The 21,515-nt window shown below is 37.5% G+C and overlaps 1 protein-coding gene across 4 annotated transcripts in view; it reads left to right on the top strand.

The window, feature by feature from the left end:
• Nucleotides 1-21,515, top strand: part of DPYD (dihydropyrimidine dehydrogenase) — a 327,599-nt gene that overhangs the window by 256,124 nt on the left and 49,960 nt on the right. For all 4 annotated transcript variants that reach the window (XM_052666446.1, XM_052666449.1, XM_052666448.1 and 1 more), the window contains one exon: nt 10,100-10,242. In XM_052666446.1, the coding sequence (XP_052522406.1) occupies nt 10,100-10,242 (143 nt within the window). The remainder of the gene's footprint in view (nt 1-10,099; nt 10,243-21,515) is intronic.

Here is a 21,515-nt window from a genome sequence, read left to right as displayed (position 1 = left end):
GTGGCATGAAACCTCTTGTAACTGCGAAGATTATTAAAAAGAAGCAATGGAAGAAAAAGTTTTTCTTTACAACTGTCAACCACGCACAGCCAAGGTCTCCGCTAATGCCAAGATATTGACACTCTGTGGGGGCGGAGGGGCCTTTTCTTCTACAGAAAATGAAGTATTGTCATGCAAATTTCATTACAAAAATACAGAGTTGTAAGGAACTAAATATTTAGAAACTTATGTACCTAGTTATAAAACTGTAATTATAAGAAAGTGTTGGTTGTGTAAGGAGTACTTCACATCTGTCAGAGTGTTTTAATGTCTACAGTAGTTATTAGCTGAATATTTCCATTATTACCATTCTGTGAGCAACTGCCACGCTTGAAACTGATTGATGTTTAAGAGTAAAGCGCTTTTATTACATGTTGCCAGCTTCTGAGGGCCAATCTCATAACCTACAGTGCCTTCAAAGGAGTGATGATACCTCCTTTTTCTGGAACAAATCACATCTGAGGAAAGTGAAAGAGTGAAAGAAGCATTTATTTCCTTATTTAATTCCACAGAACTTTCATTGCATTGTACACTGCTCTGCTACTGAGTTAATATAGTATTTTATCTGCCAAATATGACACTGGACAAACACAACTTTTACAAGAAGAGTGATGTTTGAATGTAGGCAACTAGCGCTGCGGGATGGCTTGACTTGAGGCAGTGACTTTAATTGTGAGTTGATGGAACTGTGGTGTCATTCTTTCATTGCCTGGGTGCAAAGCAGTCTTCTGACAGGGTGTGCTGGTTGCAAAGTCTTCACTAATTTTTTGTTAGTTTGTGGATTTGTGCTCTGCACAGATCTGCAATTTCAGTGAAAGAAATGTACGACAAAAAAAAAGTGAGAACCTCCCCACTAAGTATTTATCTTCTAAAGGCCATGCTGTCTTACTTGAGCCTAGGCAAAGCTTTTTGAGTTATTCAAAGGAGGAAAGCTGTAAGAAAATATTGCAGCAAGTTGACCATAAATAATGCTCTTATGGGAGTGTACTTTTTGGAGTATTTGTGCATGTTGCTCAAGAATTAAAATTTTTCCACCCTCACCCTAGATGTGACTTTACTGAAACTGATCTATAAAAGCAGAGTGCCCACCAGCTCCAGTGGAGGCTGCTAGGGAATGTGAGTTTCTTGTGCCTTCCTCCCAGAATAAGGCAGAGAAGGAAAGTAATGTTACTTTAACACCACCATAAATGTAGTGCCCAAGCTCAGCTTGTAGGAACAAGTTGACATGCTGATCTCATTTTAACACGTTAATGACTATATTGGTACTTTAAACTAGCAGTTGTTGGAAAAGTTGGACAGCGTTTGCTGTGAATCTGTGTATTAAGATAAGACAAATCTTGAGACTTGGAGAATCCTTCCAAGAAACTATTATCAGCTGTTTTCTCCTTGCTCATAATTTGATCATCAAAAATCATATCACCTTCAGCATTCATTATGAACTGCTCTGGTTTTCATTCTTGTTCACCTGACTCTTTATCTGCCCAAATCACTTTGTGTCAAACTCAAAAGCTTCAAAGTGAAATTTCCAAAAGGCACCACATTACTCTTCCTTTCTAAACGTTACCCTGACAGCAGTAGCTTGCTTTCCACAGATCTCAGCAGACTCTGGTGTGCCTGTTTATCTTTCCAAATGATGATGTGCCCCACCTGCTTGTAGACACGTGCAGATCTCCATGAATAATCAAGGTAGCTAGTTTCTCTTTTTTTATCAGCAGAAAAAAAAGTGTCAGATAACTTCCTACTCATCCTATGGCAAGTAGGTGACTAAGGCTGTATGCTTCAACTACCTTAGCTAAAACTATCAGTTCTCCTACTTTTGGTTGCGTGAGTCTTGAGAAAAGGGAAGTGTTGAGATAAATGGCTATGATACACACAGTGCTGAAATAAACATTTATTTTAACACATTGTATGTGATGAGCCATTTATTTTAACACTTTTCACTTGAAGTGTTGAAATAACAGGTTTTATCAGGGGACGTGTCATCCACTGTTTTATGTATATGTGAATATGGAAATATATCTACTGAGTGTGCATGTATATATATATTCACACAGATTATATAGATATGCAATAATAATATGGCAGATGTGTGCATAGACACATGCTATTACACCTGCAAATACTGTATTTTCAGCTGAACTGAAGTAACTTGTTTAACAAAACTTTTGTTTGTGCCATCCAAAGTGTTTTTTTTAATATATTTTATATGTATATTGTGTATATAAATAGATACAAATACATCCATACATATCATTTCATGTTACAGGGTAGTACCAACTGGATGAAATAAAATATGTAAACCTCATAAGGAGATATGCATGATAATGGGTTATGTGAAGAGAGGGGGGAAATACTCATTTAAGCTTTCTGTGTTCTTAGTTTCTTTAGTTTGCTGTACTTTTTTACATTCTGCTTCCCTTGCTGTAAGGGACTTTCTGGACCAATGGGTATTGAACAGTGCAAGGTATGCTTCAGGTTTTGTAGATAAGCTGCAAAGATCATTACTACCTTTTTCAGTAATGTCTTTATTTTTAAAATAAGCCTCAACATCCAGCTCAGCAGTCAGTTGCCACTCTGCCAGCACGTCCTTACTACATTGTCTTTGTATGACCTGAGCTCTGTGTGCACTAAAGTACCCACGCAGGCGCTTGGGCACACACACATCCTGCTTCCTGGCACCAGGGTCATGTTGACCACTGTAGTTGTTTGTTGAGGAGGTTAAAGCTGTCTCAAACAAAGGCAGTACTGCTTCTGAAGCTGACAGGGGCAACTGTGCCTTTGAACAAATCTCTAAGCTTCTGGGTAAACAGCTACAAACACTTCTACTAGATTTTGAGTTAAGCACAACTGCCTCTGCACTGGGATGGATGGGCTGGAAATCTTAGTGTGTGCTGGAGGGTAACATGTCTTTCAGCAGAATTTATCATGAGCTTCTTTGTGCTACTGTGATAGTTGCAGTGGTCTTGTCTAGTAAGTGTGGAAAGTACTCCTTAGATGGTCCATCTCCTTTTGATGCTAGTCTAATTCATATCTTTTTCCTTGTATTGTGCTGGGAGTACATCTCAGTCATCAGCAGTACTTTTATTATTACTATTGTTAGGATATTCCAAATACAATCAAATGATGAGTAAGCATTGAAATTAATTAAAAAAAAGAAAATATGCACCATCCCAGTACATGAATGTTATATGTAGTTATGATATACTAACGAAAACTAGTAGAATGCAATGTCAGTGTGGTGTAGAACCAGAGTTGGCAGTGATATTAAAAAATGGTCAAATCTTGACTTTATTATGGTCACCAGAACCTTTTGATTGATTTGGAGGAGTTGGTGTACCACCCTTCAAAAATTATCAAAAAAATGAAATTTTTGGCAGCCATTGATTTGAAGATGGGGCTTACTGTTATGCCATAAGATGACTAACGTCTCAAATGATCTATTTGTTAAAGGAATAAAATTTCTAATGGATAATATCCAGAGCCAGAACAAATCATGCATTATTATTACTGATGTTGGCAAATGACAATGAGTAAGTAGAAATGGACTGAATAGGCTGTAAAAGACATAAGGAACAATGATAGGACTCTTGTCCTGGTCCTAAATTGACTCAAGGAACACTGGGCTGTGTACCATCAGAGCTTTGGCAAGGTCTGTCGTTAGCTTGCTATTTGGCACTTCCTGTACTTTTTAGTGCACTGAATATTGAGTGCCCTATTTTGGGACCTCTTTGTGGATCATCTTTCCTTCTGAATGTCTATTCATTGGATTTTCTTCTGCAATAAAGAAGGCTGCTCCAGAAGTAATGCCTCCTGTTTTATGATATTGGCCTATGACATCAGAGGTAGATGATAGTGGTATGGTAGTAGAGACCGAACCTTCCCACCAATGTTCCACTATATTTTGTTGTTATATGGCAGATGGCAGCAGAATGACAGTTTGACAAAATGGCAGCAGATGTGGAACTGTGCGTGAAACAAAGGTGTGTAATTGAATTCCTCCATGTGGAAAGAAATGGCACCCATTGACATTCATTGATGCTTGCTGAATGTTTATGGAGACCAGACAGTGGATGTGGGCACAGTGAGGCAGTGGGTGGTGTGTTTCAGCAGTGGCAACAGCAATGTGAAAGACAAGCCGTGTTCTGAATGGCCATGTAGACTTTTATGAGTGCAGCATGCAGACTCTTTTTTCATCACTGGTGAATATGCATAGCAAATGGTGGTGACTATGTTGAGGAGTGTTTTGCAGCTGAGAATTTGTTCTGCCAAATAGTGTTACAGTTCTCTTCGCATCCATTGTAAATTCCATGGAAATAAATAGGAGGCACTACTTTCAGAGCAACCTACATCAATGCATTCACTGGCCGTTTTGAAGAATATGCCTGCTACACTGTTTCATTAAACTGCTGCCTTATCGGGTAATTGTTTAAACATAATGCCACAGCACTATCAAAAGGAAAGGTGAACTAATGGCATTTGCAAATGTCAGGGATTATCTTAACACTTTTATTATAGTTTATAAAAAGTAGGTTCAGGGCATTCCATGGCAATTATTTCCACAGAAATTGGTTATTTAAATAAATTGCTAATTATCTGGATATGACAGTATTGAAAACCCTGCTAATGAGTTATTTGATAAGTGTAGCTTATGGTGGCCACCTACAGGTGGGAGAGAGAAAGAACATACAGAATAATTGCAATAATTGCAAGAAATGTCATGCAAATGATTTTTTTATGTACTGTGCGTTTCCCTTGACTGTTTACAGATACAGGTAATAGATATATATTCATGGTACTGTGATCACCAGTTTGAGGCAGCTCACATATTTGGCACAAAATTTCTTCAAAAGATCTATGTTTTCTATGTTTATTTCATAACCCTCAAACTTCCTTATCTAGTTGCTTCCTGCAGGATTGGACTGCTCATCTAGAGTGCCTGTACTTTCCCATATCAATTCCCTTGTGTAAAGCTTTTTCACCCAAATCTGGTATTTGAAGTTATTGGCTTCTGTTGTCATTAGCTGTATTAATTTTATCTGTCAGGGAGATAACAACATCAGCCATCTTCTGAGAATGAATTTAGAGAAACAAGGAGAGTGATGTTGCTCAGATTATTATTATTATTATTTTGGTAGCACAGAGTTTAGCGATAATTTATTAAACACAAATAATGTTGCTTTCTGTATCAGCTTATTTTTCTCTGCAATATTTACGATTTGTGGTTTAAATTTGATATTAAATTTGTAAAACAGAACTGTAGTATAACATAATTCAAATTAAAAATAAATTTCACTTTGCAATGTGCAGAATGGGGAGAATTATGATCCAAATTAATGTTTATTCCATTTAGTAACCATAGATAACAATGTTTGCTTTCACCAGAGCGTGTCAAAGGTGTGAGTGTCCTTTTCCAGTAAATCTGTCCATCTTGTAGATACAGAGTTTGATAAAGACAATTCAGACTGTTTCAAAATTCAGACACCATGTTATTAGTCTGAACTAACTCACCTCAATTCTGTTGGTTGTGGATCACTTTTAACTAAACTATTTAGAGCTGTTGCAGTTATCCTAAAGACTTTAGACTCCAAATTGGTGCAGAATACTGCAAGTGAAAATATATAGCCCAGTGTTCAAGATTCCTGAGAATGTTTTTTCCCCGTGGGTGAATCAGTGGGGTCAAGAAGTTCTAAATTTTCTCAGAACTTCCAAAGTTACAGTGTTGTTTGAAGCTACCATTGGGTTTCTCTCTGAAGAAGGTATTAAGTTTGGCTCTCAAGCCTCAATTGAGTGAACGTTTTTGGTGCTTAGCAGAACTGAGTTCTACAGAGGTTCCAAGGAATTATAAAGTCTTACTAAAACATGTCTTCTGGCATTGGTAAAGTGTTTTTTTACTTCCTATGGAAAATTAAATGATCAAACAAATAAGCAGGTAGAATATCTCTCATCAGTTTACCATCAGCTTGTGTCCTTAGGACAAAAGTAGCGCTGCCTACCTGTGTTGAACTTGTCAAGGTTTTTGACTGGTGTATGTTGTGCTTCTACTTTGCGGTCTGTTCTGCCTCTTGAATTTCCTTTATCTCAGTCCCTGATAGTAATGAAAAATCTGATCTTTTATTCAAACAAATAAAAAAAAAAAAACAACCAGAAAGGAACAAACAAAACCCTACTTTGTTCTACAGCTAGAAAATGGATCATGGACTTTTGCATTATACAGTTTTTCATTGCTGAAGTCTTTATGTAACAGTATTTGTTCTAAATGAGAGACTGGAAAGAGTAGTGTTCGACATAAAATAGCATGGCATCTCCACCACATAATTTTGTCTTCTTTTTTCAATCTCATCCCTTGTTTTAGGTTTGGATAAATTGACTTTGTTTATTAAATCTCATTATTTTATAGCAGGGCAAATGATAAACATATGTAGTGTCTAGTAGCATCTGTAACACTGCTATCAAGACAGTACCATACCAGCAGTTTTCTTGCTACGGGTGCTTAACTATTGAAATTACAGGTCTCAGCATGTCAAAGTATGTGGTTAACACTTATTTTTTAGTATATGAAGTCTGTTTCAAATGGATTTATTTGGATCTCAGCTTCTAAAATACCACTGGATTTATCAGATAACTTTCTGTAAATTCCAGCCAGTACTTACAACTCCTTTAAAATTTGGCATTAAATCTCCTTTATTTCACTTTTAAAAACTCCTTCTCCACAAATCTCTGTAATTAAATTTATCACCTTTCTATGATATTCTCATGAAAATGCAGGAAAATAGAAACTCTAGGTCAAATTCATTACCTATTTTATTTCTTTTTGTTTCTTTCTTGATAGCTTGGCTCCACTACGTTTTTTTATTCTTTCTGTAATCTGAAGGTTTTCTCACCATTTCACTACACAGTCCATCTGCTATTGCAAGTAAACCACATTGTATTTCAGAACAGTGCTTTTTATTACAGAAAGGAAGCTCCTGAACTGTTGATGAAGATGAACATCTAGGAGAATGGTTTTGTGTTCTGTTGTATTCTGTAGACTCAAATGCTAAGGAAAAAAAATGCTGAGATGAATGCTGAACCTCAGTCAACCCTTTAATTGTCAGTAGGGCCACTTATTTGCACTCATCAGAAGCACTCCTGAAATGTTTTTAAATTCATTTAATTGAATTAGAGGTGAATGGAATACTTTTATGATTGTACCAATTTTTCACCGGCTTACTAATTACCAAATGTAAGTAATAACTTATGTTTTGGATATCAAGTGCAGGTAGTTCTAAAAAGTATGCGTTCCTTAAGAAGTTCTAAGTTTCTTTGCCACATCTACTAGGCTTCATCAAATCGTGTAATTGCTTTCGTTAGGCTGACTGGAGGCCTTTCTGATTATCTATTGTGCTGAAAATGTAAATAAACTGTCATTTGTTCCTTTTTCTTCACTGACCATGGTACAGAGAACTTCATCTAAGTGGAAAGGTGGCTAATTTAATCAGACTGAGAAAAGGAACAATTATATCCTGTAAATGTTTTCTTGTGGAACTCTTTTCTGTGGGATATAATTTAGGTCAAGGATCTGTCAGACTTAAAAACTGATAGAATGCAAACTCTTAGAGTTACATTGCAGATAAAAGAATATAAACCTTCATGACTCAATTCATATGTCAGTTTTTAGCTCATGCAGATTGGGAAGAAATTTCCCTATAGACACATAATTTCCAAGTTTCTAGTTTCTGTGTTCATTCACCCTTGTGAAAAATAACTACCACATCACAGTGAGATACTGGAGTAGCTGTGTCAGTGCCTGAAAGCAATATAGCAAGTCTGATACTTATCTGTAGCCTCAATTTCAAACATGGAAAAATTTTACAAGCTGGTGTTTTTCATTGAGATTATTTCAATACTCTTGGCTGTGTAGTGTATGTCTTAGCATGTATGGCCTCTGAAAGACTTTACAAGTAAATTCATCAGAAGTACCATCCAGGTTACTTCTTTTTTTTTTGTCTCAGGTCTTTCTTTAGGACTGGTCCATCAACTCTGTTGTAATATTTGCTGTTTGGGTACTAGCATTCATCCTTTTTCAGAGAATCATTCTGTTCCTTTTTGAAACTCATAACAATTGATCTAGCTCAAATGATGACAAATAGTCATTATCATCCAGAACAAAGTTCCTGTTTAGCTCCAGCTCCTTTCTGTCATCCTTTCTGTTATATACTTAGATTCCTTATTTTTTTAACGAGATTTGTAATTTTTATGAACTAGGCTTTAGTATCCCATCAAAACTAAAGGATAGTTCATGTTGGGTTAGGCTGCCCATTGAAGAAAATTGCAGTTTATAAGCTGAAAACATCATTTCCCTTTGTAGCTTCTGTTAAAACAGCAAGAACTATCTGTGTAAATTCTGTGAGTAGTCCTGGTCACTGGCACGGGCACTGGAGTATATCGCGTGAGTCCTGATAGAAGGTTGGCAGTTGAGAACAGTGTCTGTCCTAAGCCAGAAGATACCATTGTTTAAGAAGGCAATTTGTTTTTGAATCCAGGTCAGCTGTTGATAGAGACTGCTTAGCTGAGCTTTTGAATGTGAATGTGCATAATACCGATAGGCCAGAATCACCTGTTCATTCAACGTTGTCTGCTAGAGTTGTAGTGAGAGACAGTGGTATATTGTAAAAGGCAATGTGAACTGAACGCAGAGTATTTTTAATGGTTAAGACAAACCTTTTAAAATTTCCATTTTTTTGCTATGCAGAAATATCTTGACAAGTCATCTCCTTTACTAAATGGCTGGCAAACTGTGGTCCTTCTGCTTCACAAGAGGTAGAGAAATGATATCAGCACAGATCAGCTGGGTTGAAGAAGAAAGTTTTGTCTGAAAAAACTAGGACATTTGTCAGGCATTTAAGCAGAGTTGTGATGCATTGTCTTACATTTGTTCTTTTCCTGCACTTCTTAATTGTGGTTACTTCTTCCACTTGCTTTGTTCATTGCGTTGGTTTTCTTTTTTTCTTACCCTTTGGTTATTTGCCCTTCTAGAAGGTTAAATCTTTAAAGGTTATAACAATACCCAATGAAAAGTATTCAGAAGTATTTTACATCGCAGTGTTTCCCCAAGTTACCTGACACAGTATATTTCCATTTCCTTGTGTAGGTTGACAGCCAGACAGTTCCTCTGGGAATAATGTATCCCTCCCATAAACTACGGTGTTTTCCAATGATAACATAAAATAATCCTAAAAATTCTCTATACATAATGTAGAATTTTTAAGAATGCGGGAATTTTTCAGATAAATCCCAAATAGCCTAAAAATAAATTGCCAAATGTTATCAACTGCCTATGTCATATATCAATTAAAAAGCAGCATTTATATGAGTATTTAAAATAGTTGCATACCATCAATAGGCTGTAGCCAAATTGTGACTTTAATCATAATTCCTCTAAATGTGGCAGGGAGTTGTCTGACTCAGCCTCTATATAGCATTTGAAAAATGTAAGCTGTGGTCTTGGAGATTCAACCATAAATGAATTTACTCTTTTGAGCTTCTGACTGTCATGTTAATAGTTTAAGGGGCCTTACTTAAAGGATTATCTGAATCTACAAACATTCAAAGGGAAAACATATTAAATGACAGATGAAGTGTCAAGTGCAGTGAAATGGTGCTTTTAAACAATTTTTAGTCAGGCATAAAGAAATGGGATGCTTCCTCTTACTTGTACAACATATGTGCTCAAAAAAACCCAACCTGATTCTTTATGTAAAAGCATAGATCTCTTTTGTCTACAGTGTATGGTAAAATATTGTTTTCTGTCTCAGATATTGCTAAGCTTTGTTTTGAGCAACAGCTAAAATACTGTGCAGCTTTGCAATGTTTTCCAAATCTTTTTGCAATTTGGTTTATTTCACCCAAGTTCGTAATACTTTTCAAGCACTGATACCACTTGAAACCCAGTTCATATCATTTTATAATTAATATGACCTCTGCATCTCATAATTAAATGTAATTTCCTGATTTTTCTACTATGAGGGAGTGTAAAGGGGGTGTTCTGATGCTGCTAATACAATGTTCTGTTTTTCTATAGGAAATGCTATTAGGCCCATCGCACTCCGTGCAGTGTCTGCTATAGCTCGTGCTCTTCCAGGATTTCCCATCTTAGCAACTGGAGGCATTGACTCTGCTGAAAGTGGGCTCCAGTTTCTGCACAGTGGAGCTTCAGTTTTACAGGTATATTTATTTCTTTAATACATTAAAATTAAAATAACTTTAATTAAAGCTATAATGTATCTTTCTTTCACATATTATCATAGTGGCCTTTTTTCAACAGTTGAAAGCAGTTTTCAAGTTTTAGACATGTTTTTTGCTAAAAGACATTCATTTTAAGTTGGAGTTTCCAAAAGAAGACTTTGGATGCTACAATAGCAATCTGGGAAAAGGCTGTCCATGAGTATGTCATCACTTTTTTCTATAATCTGTAGGATTTAAATTTCAAACATCTCTCCCTTTCCATACAAGCAAGGCCTACACAGTGTTAAGCTTGAGTTGTTCAATCATCCTTTATTCTTGTTTTATGTCTTCTGCAAAGAGCCTTTTCAAGGACAGAAGTATATCAAAAAACTTACTTGAGTCTCACTGGGAGTCAATTTAAAGTAACTTTTCTTAATCTGGGAATCTGTGCCTCTTAAGCATGCTTATTGTAAGAGAAGGTGCAGAGCTGCACCTCCTGCATATGGGGTTGTTATTGCAGGCCATAGTATTGAGTAAGGTTTTGGATTGCACACAGTGGTTGAAGCTGTTTACTTTGCCTGATGGATTATTGTGAAGCCCTGAACAAACTGGCTGGGTTAGGTAGTCCCTGTTGTGAAAAGGAATCTTGTTTGTTAATGTGGATACCAGAAAATTGGCTGGAAATCAGCCCTTATCTGCTCTAATAGGTATGTCAGGGCAGCACTGCAGCATATGTTAGACAGATCGATAAGGAACGCATGGTAGTTAAGTTAGATAGTTCCATTATATAACACTATATTCTGGTAGGTACTTGTCCCCCTCTATGTGGAGCTCCCATCAAAGTCAACAGCAGCTGTAGATACTGGCTTTGTGTCACTCCATGGGATGACTGGAGTGGTTTCATTCTCACAATTCACTGCAACATTAAGAATTAGATTCAGTGTTAGATTCAGTTTATGCACAGCTATGGTGACAACTGACAGTACTCACGTGTTCACTATATCAATTAAAAATAATTAAAAATTCTGGGGCAATTTGGTATTTTGGTTTGTTTGTTTTCTTAATATGCTTAAAGTTAGTATTTTGGGGAGCTGAAGTGGAAGACAACTGGTATTCTATAGATTTGTTACATTTTGTTTAGCTTTGTTAATACTATTTCCTATCTTTTAAGTTTGTTTGAGAATGCTTCAAACTTCTTTTCTCAGGAACAAACACAAGACCTACCTTTTTTACACAATGTTCTGAGAGCTTCAATTTAAGTGCTAAGTAATGGTACAAATTACAGAGCAGCATTTGTCAACAAAGAAGTAGGATTGGCAAGGGAATTTTTTTAGTGCTATGTATTTCATTTATTATTGCTAATAATGCTCCAGTTTTGATGACTTTGTCAATTACAATGTTACATGATCTCAACTACACATAACAGAATGATTTTCTGTTCTACTTCTACTACATCTGTTTCTGGATGACTAAAATTGAAGTTTTAAAATGTCATTTATGTATGTTTCCTTTATATAGACTGTGTAGCTGTTTATTTTCTTGTTTTGTTTTTCTTTTTTTTGTTTTCTTCTACTGTGCACCATTGGTAATGAGACAATGGTAAAGATAATTTTCTTTTATGATAAGATTACCAGTTGCCCTTGAAAGTCTCCAGGGATGGAGCATCAACCACAACACTAGATAACCTGTTTCAGAGCCTCACCCACCCTCATTGTAAAAGACTTTTTCCTTATATCTAACCTAAATCTACTGTCCCTGAGCTTGAAGCCTTTTCCCCTCATTCTATCGCTATAGACCCTGCTAAAGAGTTTGTCCCCTTCTTTCCTTTAGCCTCCCTTTAGATGCACTATTATTATTTTCTTTTAACTAATAGTTACGTTCTCTGGAACTAGCTTCCAGAAATGGATCTATATGGTATTCTATGCTTCAGAGAGTAATTTCTTTTTCCAAATGGCCTTTCCCAGAGATGATGAAAAAACTCTCACTATATTCAGACTTCACCAGTCTAATCAGCTCTAGAACTGATTTAAAACTCCTCTAGATCAAATCCATCCTCAGTTTGAGTGGCTTATTTTTGTTTCTCTGAAGTAAGGCAGTCATTTGAACTTATCTGAAATAAATGGATTGTAAAAGTGCTGCGTATGTAAGGGTCTGAACTAGTTCAATTACATTTATTTAAAAATAAGTCTTTAGAAAACGTCATGCTAGATTGTGAGTATGCCATAAATTTCTCTCATCTAAGGAAAGGCAAATGGAAAAGTGAGGGAAACAGGTAATTTGTATAGACATTTATACAAGGAATACACTTCTCTGGGGCTAGACTGAGACATCCATTTGCTGCTCAGGCAAGATACTTTGTGATAAACAGAAGAAGGCAACCTCATCTTCACAAGTTATCTTTGGAACAAGTTATCTCTGACGTCAAGGTCATACAAATAGCTGCCTAACATACTTCTCCTTGAATCCCAATTTTTCTCTTAAAATGTCCTTGGTACCAAATGCCTCAGTTCTTTTGTCTTGAACAGTAAAAACTTCTGTTGCTTTGACAGGTCACTTTTGCTTTCTCAGCAAAAGTGATAGACTGCTCCAGAGGCAGAAAGCAAACAGCCAAGGCTTTGGCAGTGTGGACATGCATTCTGCACTCAGCTGTGCCAAATGAGAGCAATCTTCTCACCTGCTCCCAGCTAAAAACCTGAACCTGCCCACTGGCCCTGCTACCACCACCTTGTTACAAAGAACAGTGTGTGGATGTGCCCTTGTTATCTATGTTTTAATGGGGTGCAAATTGTCAGTTCATCCAAATTTAAACACATTATGTCTGATATAATTAAGCAGCACAGACTGCAGTGATCCATCTGCAGAGGACAGCTAGAGAGCCCAGGATGGCGGTGCTTCTGTGGCCATTGACTTCTCTTTGTTTTGCCTGGACAAGAGTCCAGTGTCTTCTCTGCCATGAGAGGATGATGTTCAGAAGCAAGGAAAATACAAAGGCTTTGTGTGAGTTGATTTAATTGCCATGTGGTCTCTCTTAGAGAAGAAGCTTATGAATAATAAATGTAGCCCCATTAAAACCAAGATCAGGTTTGCCTCTGCAGCTATTTCACCTGTGATCAGTTCTCCATTGTTTGTTGTTTTTTTTTTTTCCAATTGCTTTTCTTTTAAAATGTGGGGATTTATTTTCTGTTAACAAAATGGAAATTCTTAATTTTCCATTTACAAAATTGTAGTACACGGGAATGCAAGTAAGGAGTCAGGTGATGAACCCGTATTTTGATGCATGCTCTTACAGCCTCAAATGGTATTGATCAGGTATGTTAGGGAATGGTTGTGGGAAAGAACGTCAGCATTCGCTGTGCATTCTGTCTCCAGCCTTAGAAAACAGACAGCAGCATTTTAGGCTACTACTGACAAAATGTTTGTATGTGAGGAAGTTTGGATCGGCTTTCTAAAACACACTGGATCACTGTAGCCAGTTGTAGCTGAAATTAAAATTTTATACAGCAATTTATCCGTATTATTCCATATTATGATATAGTGAGGGAAAAAAGCAACAATTTTTTAACATTTTTCAGTAAAATGCTGAAATGTTTTTGTGATTTTTTTAGCTGATTCCTTAGGATGGTAGTTCTTTGTAAGGCACCCAAACCCCAACGTCTTTTAAGTATGAGCTTGGAATAAAAAAATAACTCTGTCGTGCACTCCTTTATCCAATCCTGCATTCCTCATATACACAAAGCTCCAGAGCTCCAGAGATGTCTAGCTGCAACTTTTTGATGTACAGTTCATTACTATAGGCTTCCAGTGGGGCTGAAATATGTGCTTTTTCTATAAGTGAGCTTTTTTTTAAAGCCACAATTAATCAAAATAAGATGTATATTGAATTTTTTGCATCTTTTGCGTCATATATGTGATTTAGCATGACACATTGATGGTTTGTCAGATTTTTACAAGGCTTTGAAGCAGACTTGCATTTTTCAAAGTCATCTTGCTGTAGGAAATTAAAAATAGAGACAATTATAGAAAATTCCACTGGAAAGAGAAAATGCATTATGGAAAAAGCAATAAAAGCATAAAAATATTAAAGTAAAAATCACTTCACAGTAGCCTGTATGATTCAATTGTAGATCAATATTGTGTAGTTAATGCATTAGCAGTAGAGCATTAATTTGCAATTACCGCAGGTGATCTGATCCTCTGTGTTCTGTCCATTGACATAAATGACCTTTTGTTGAAAGAGATTCTGTAGTCATTATTTCTAGCAGCTGTAACAAAAAAAAAAGAAGGTAGAACAAAGGGGTACTTTCTGAAGTATACATTTTTCATGGCAGAGTCTTTTAACATTATATTCTGGTATGGAACACGTTTGCTAATCTCAAATTTTAGTCATTAACTTGAAAAGAATATGTGTTTCTTTTCAAGCATATTTCTGTTCTTTTAAAACGGACAACATACCTGTTCCCAGTTTTTCCACCACACAGCCAAGACTGAAAATCCACCCATTTACTGCCTTCTTCTATGGTCCCACGTGGCAGAGAGCAGCCATCAGTGTCGCCCCAAGACCTGCCCATGGCATCCAGCTGGAACAGGGCTGGGTGAAGGCACTGCAGCAGTGCAGCAAGGCAATGTGTACTGCTTGCACCAGGACCTTCTGTCACAGGCAAGGAGTGCTGTGGGAGTGCCTGTACACTGGGGCAGCTGTGTGAGGCTGGCTCTGTTTGTGCCCTCCTCTCCATGCTAGCTCTGCATGGCATCTCAGGGATCAGACCAAGATCAAAACCCCTTCTGGAAATATTTTCCAGATGGGAAACCACCATTTTTTGCTTCTGCAAGATAAAATCTGCCCCCAGTGTGGAACACAATTGTTTCTATGAGACTGCTTGAATTTTTTGTAACATTTTCAAGGAGATTTCTTGTTGGTACCTCTGTGGAGCCAGAGTCTCAAGGGATTTGGGACAGTTAGATCATTATTTTTTCTTCAGCAGGCATTTTACTGAAGTTTTTAGCTGGGAGATTTTATAACAGAGGGATGGCCCCTTGTGCATGAATAAACAAGTTTTCCCATTGCAAAGTAGTAGGATATGAACTCCGAGTGAGTGGTCTGATTCTATTTGTACAAATATGAAACCCTGCAAGGAACCCTTCCATGAGATATAAAGTGTCCTGGATGTCAGAAAATACAAGCAAGGCTCTGAAAATATAATCACTAAAATGATATGGAAAAAGTCATAAAGATTATGTCATGTCTTAATATTTAAATGCTATCATTTTCTCATCCCCAAGCGCAAAAATACAAACAAACAAACAAACAAACAAACAAAAAAAAAAACACAAAATCTCTGAAGTAAATGTATCCTGTAATGATTTGCCATACTTCCCCTCCCCCCCCCCTTTTTTTTTAAATTCTTCTTAAGGTCTCTGATGCAATTTTTCCATGTTTTTATAGGCTACAGAACTGTGAAACAGAGAGCCAGTTCTCTGTGCACTTAATTAGTGGTTTTTTAAGCGCATCTTGGTGTCTGCTCAAGTCAGTGAAGGCATTGATATTGAGATAAGTGCGGACTAGCTGAGGCCAAAAATATCTTATCCAGGAATGAATTACTGCTTATGCCCTTTAGTGGTATGGGGAGTAAGAGGTCATAATCACAGGGCTGATGGAGCAGGGCAGTGATAGAACAGGCCCACTGTTTTGGAGTTCCAATTTCTACCTTGAAAACTATTTCATCTTGTGTTGAATAACAGTGACTTTGAATGCAGAAGAAGAGCTCAGAGATTCCCTGTGTCTATTCTCAGCTCTGTGTGGGGAATGTGAAGTCAGGTTGCAGGCAAGTCTCGAGCACAGGGTGCAGTCTCTATGGCTGGGCTTCTCCTGCCCACCCCACTCAGCCCCTGCCACCCATACACTGCACTGGGGAACAGAGGTTTTTCGTTATGTTGGCAGGGAGGTTTGTCTCAGAGAGCTCTGCTCATGGTGACAGAGAACAGGTGTGCTTCAGCATCAGTTGGCAGCACACACCTGATGCACACTGTGGCTTGGGGTAGAAGAACAAAACCTGTACAAAGCTGTTCGCCAATGAATAGGTTGCTGGATGCAGGTCGCCAGAACTGTACAACTGAGAGTCAGACAGATTCAAGAAATAGCTCTTTATTTTTTATATATTTTTAATATTTTTTATAGACCAATAATTTTAAGGAAGCAAAATGCCACTTAAGGCAAACACACCTTTCACATGTAAGTCTTTTGATTTAGATAAGAGTATCCTCAGGTAGAAGCAGAGATTTAAAAACTGCTAAAGCCTATGTTCCCAAAGAAGCTCAATGTGTTTGTACATCCTTTTGAGTATCCTCAGACACATTTGAACTTTGCAGCCATTTTATTTGAAATTCGGCAGAAGATAGAAATTATTTTACAATAACAAGTTTTGGAAAAATGAAAAAGTCACTCAGTGGAGAGTTTGTACCTGCATTCCTTCACTGTAAGAACGATCATGCTATAGGCTCACCTCCATTAGACCTCTGAGAATCCACATGGGACAGCACTGCCAGGGCTGTGTCAGCCACAGGAAAGCCTTTAATTGGCAGTCACACCTTATTAGACGTCAGAGAACCCAACCAGGAGACACAGACCTGCTGGAAGCCAGGTATCATTAGCTCTGCTGCTCACAGAGCCGCATGCTTAAAAAAGTCTTCAATGGCTGTGGCACTGAATGGAGTGGCCCTTCTTTGCAGAGCTGAAATTTGCAGTACATGGAGAAACAAAAGAGGGAACAAAGTGCTGTTTGAACATGTCGAAATAAAATCAAAAGAAAAAGGAATGTGAAAGAGAGAGAAGTTGGGACAGAGATACATACAGTGATCCTTCTAATAAACATTTCGTTATTTTCTGCTTTTTTCTCTGCTCACTGCTAATTAGAGAAACTCAACCTGTTCTCAACTGTCTGTCTTCTTTTGTTAATAAAAAAAAGTCATTAGAGGACTACCACACTTGCTCTGTTAAATATACTTGAAATGGAAATTGCTAATTGCTGGTGAGAATTCCTTTCAGTGGAAATCTCAATTTCTCAGACAAAAAATTCTAGAAAGTTCCTTGGTCATGGATAAAAATATAAGGTTGTAACAGGTTTTCATTATTGATGTTTACTTTTATTTTTTTTGCCACTTTTAATGATAAGGTTCAGTATTCAAATCATCATATCATAAAGTTCTGGACTGAGCTCTAAGCTAACAATGCCTTTTATTTTGTGCAATTTCGCAGTAGTTTTTACATTTTGTTTGGAGCTGTTTAAGGGATTTTTCTATTAGCTTTCCTTTTTTTCTACTCATTTTACCAGCTAGTAAATGAGGTCTGCATAGATAGGATTGTTATTTCATAAATTTGTAAGAATGAATTCAAGCTCATTCCATAACAATTGCCATTTTTCATTCTTATAATGGATTCTCATGCAAAGTAGGTTTAACTATCACTGAATGGTAATAATTATTTAATAAAAATTAGGTCTCAATGGAGCATTAGTTCAAATGCTGTCCCATGGCAGTTGATCCCAGCCCCTGCAGAGGATCTGTCCCTCACTCTTGCAACTGGGAACACTGGGTTTCCCCTTCCCTTCTCTACCCAGGTGTCCACCCTGGGTCTGGTGGCTTGGTGACTTCAGAGCTGAAGGCATGCAAATAATAATTGCTTTAGCAGCGCTGTCTCTACCTCCGTATCCCAAGGATCCACAATACTGTTTCTCTTTTCAATGCTGTTTCTATTTTTAATGTGGATACACACTACTGGTGTGGATTCAAACTGCCACTGTCTGAACGAGCACAGACCTGTCCTCTCTGCAGATAAAAGGACATGGTGTGAATTGATGTCAAGTGATTTTGTTTAGTAGTTTACAAAGTAGAAGCAACATGGAGATGACTTTTCAAAAGAAATTTGGCTTTCTAGTTTTGTTGTGGGCAAAGTTATTCTTGGGTTTCAATGTGGAAGTGACTGGAAATCAAACTGAAAATATATCCAACTCATACTGGATATTGAAAATGTAAAGAGAAGGAAAGATAAGCACAGTGGAAAATGCTGAGTTTCTTTTCTTGTTACTGCCATCTCCATTAATTAGAGAATTTCCCGTATTTTCTTTTAAATTACACTTATTGTATTGGCAGAGGGCTTGATTTTCCTGCAAGGGAAAACGCAAAACATTCAGGATTGCAAAGCTGTGCTGTCAGAGACGTTTTTCTGGGAAACATTATCAGCTGTACAAAGAATGTACGCAAGCAAGAAATTTTCCATTTTGTATTGCCACAGCTCTGTTGATCCTGCAGACTGTGGGCTGTGCACCAGCTTGGATTGGTGCAGGGCTGATTGCAGTTTAACAAGACCAGGTGACCATTCCACTGGTTCCCTCAGAGGTAGAAGAGTCTTTTTTTTCTGCCCAGGATGGAGGAAGCAATCTGGGATTGGAAGCCCCAATGCCTTTTGAAGTATTTTTCTTGCTACAATATAAGCCCTCTGACACAGCTTGATCTGTCTGCAGAGATGCCCTTTTATCCACGCGATTTGAATGAAAGAAACAAACAGAGAAACCATTTTTCTGAAGCTGGCAGTACATTTAAGAAAAGGTTTAATTTCCTTCAGTATCTGAGTTATGTCACTGCTTTTCTTGCTGATATTTATTTTTTGGACAGAGATAGGTAAAACAATCCCCAAGGAAATGTGGAAGTGGGTTTTTATCTCAGACACGGAGGACTGAGAGGGTCAGAACTATTTTATTCACATGAATCTCACTCTTCAATGGACACAGCAGCTGCTGCACAAATTCGTACAGGCAAGCTGATAAAGGATGAAAGTAATTTTAACTGAAATAAAATGTGACAGTAGTAGAGAGAAAGACTCACAAGGATGAGGGGTTAATCATTGCAGGACTGAACTGAGGTTCCAAAATGAAAAAATTGCTTTTCTGTTTGATTTGGAGAAGTAGGAAGCTTTCAGAATTCTGGTCACAGGATGACGTCCCTTAGTAAATGGCTCTCATTAGAGTTTGTTAAAAACTTCTTTGAGGAAACTGTTCCTCATTGACAAATTTTATTTAATCAAAATAGATCTGGGTTCAAGTCCCTGCTGAGCCTGATTCACTGTCCTGGGTTGAAAAAATCAGAAGCTCTAACCTGAATCTTCTACGCATTAATGAGCCTCTGCCTTACGGATGTGTTTACCCTCCTGCAGATAAGAGGCCACAGGAAAGATGCACAGGGAGAAGCCGATGACCAAGAAATAGTTATTCTGTCACAGGAAAGTTTCATGATGGAAATGCTTTTTCATTTTAACTGATAATAAGATTTCTAAAAAAGTGTGTTAAAGAAAAAATATTATTTAAGTGAATCAAAATTTTGTTTCAATCGCTTTGCAGCATATTTTAGTTTCGACATTTCATTCCAATTAACTTAGATTGCAAAACAGACATTTTAAAGCTAAATGGAGCTGTTGCATTTCATGTTGTCAAACAGCACATATTGGCAATTCTGAAACTTTTTCCACACATTTTTTCAGGATACAGTTCCTTTCTGAAAAGCGTGTCTACCTAGAGCCACTCTCGCTTCTGACAAACAGGCATTTCCAAAAATGGAAAAGCTTACTGTCTCCAGTCAAGACAGGATGGAGTTTTTGTTGTTTAGCTCACAAAGTAAATGAATAAGTGAATAATCTTAAAAATGTTACTAACTTCTGACTAAATGCGTTATGGGGCTGTCAGGCTTTTGACATCAAACCTCTGAGTCTGAGCAATTTAACTAATATCTGTTTTAGAAATACCTTTTGAGGAACTGGAGGGATATAGGACATTGAAATGTGTTGAGTAAATCTCCATCTATCTGGCACAGCTCCTGATTCTGTGCCAGCAGCTGCAGAACCACTGGGAGGAAGGGAAGATTTCATTTTCCACAACACAACTTGTAAGAGAGAGGTGAGACCTTTAGGTGTTAACGAACAAAATATGAAGTGATATTCAAAATATATTTAAAGATGGAGAGCCTGTGCATGTGATTGCACTGTTTACACAGGGGAGTTAGTTCATCTGCTTTCAACGCTATCTTTCATTTTATGGATCTAGAGTACAATTTGCTGTAGATGAGGCTGTCTCCACACTGCTCAGTGCTCAAGGCATGTGGAATCATATTTGTTTTCTGGGTGAAGATGATCACGATCAGCACTTTTATCAGTGTATTTGCCCACCTACTGCATAAAGATCCACTTTGCTGTTCCAAGTACTGACAGAATGCTCTAGTGAGATAAGGAAATATAACCATTCCTCTAGGGATGGTTGACAGGAGAAAAAAAAATTAGCCAAAATACTATTATCACAGGGAGCCTTCTGAAAATTCTTCATTTCTTCTGCATTTTTCTTCTCAAATATTTGGGATACAGAACTATATAACTCAGAATCCTTTGATAAGTACCAGTTTCCCACTTCTAAATGTCCAGTTTAGGTATTTAGATGAAATATGCATTAATTGTCATAGAAGACTTAGGGGAGGAAGGGTACTTTGGAGCAGGCTATGAATTAATGCATCGAATAACATGCCTAATAGCTCCCTTACAGTGCTCTTATCTCCTGCTATACCAGTGAATTCTAGCCTTCTTCTCTGACGTTGCTAGCTACTCACTAGTGCCCAGGGTTGCTAGACAAGGTTTGTGCCCTGTACTCAGGGTCCCAGCAAAGATGTCACCTTGGTGCTAAGGCAGTTTTTCCTCACAGCCTATCTCAGCAGGCTTCTGTGGCTTTGCAGTGAGCTGTGTGCATCTTCTTGCTGCCCACCTACAGCTGCCTGCTTCCCTTACCTGTGCTGCCTACCCCCATCCTCATTAAATTATCAGCTCTGCTCTGCTCAATACCACTTCAGCACTTTTTTGTCCTGCTATAGAGAAGATCTGAGCTGTAGAGAAGTAAAGCACTTATCCTGCAAGTTTTCTTGAAGACCTTCATCTCCTTTGAGCTCATTTTGAGCTTCATTACTTACTGACATTAGCCTATACTTTTGATTAGAATAACAGTTCACTGATGAGCTCTCTTTGCATAACTAAAATAACTAGAATATTTTATTAATGACGCTCACATGATGTTTTACCATTCAGTCTTTTTTTTATATAGGTTTCTTAAGCCTGCATGTGAGTGGTTGCCTACTTGCAAATCACAGAGCAGTTAGCATCTTTGAATCTTTCTGCTATATGTTTCCCCTTCAGTGCCGCCACTAAGCCCTCTGCTTATTAGGATGTTAAGCCTAGAACTCAGTAAAAA

The sequence above is a fragment of the Tympanuchus pallidicinctus genome, unplaced genomic scaffold (genome assembly GCF_026119805.1).
Source record: "Tympanuchus pallidicinctus isolate F22 unplaced genomic scaffold, pur_lepc_1.0 scaffold7, whole genome shotgun sequence".
Lineage (NCBI taxonomy): Eukaryota > Metazoa > Chordata > Aves > Galliformes > Phasianidae > Tympanuchus > Tympanuchus pallidicinctus.
Note: the sequence above shows the minus strand (reverse complement) of the source record. Positions and strands in the feature narration are given on the sequence as shown.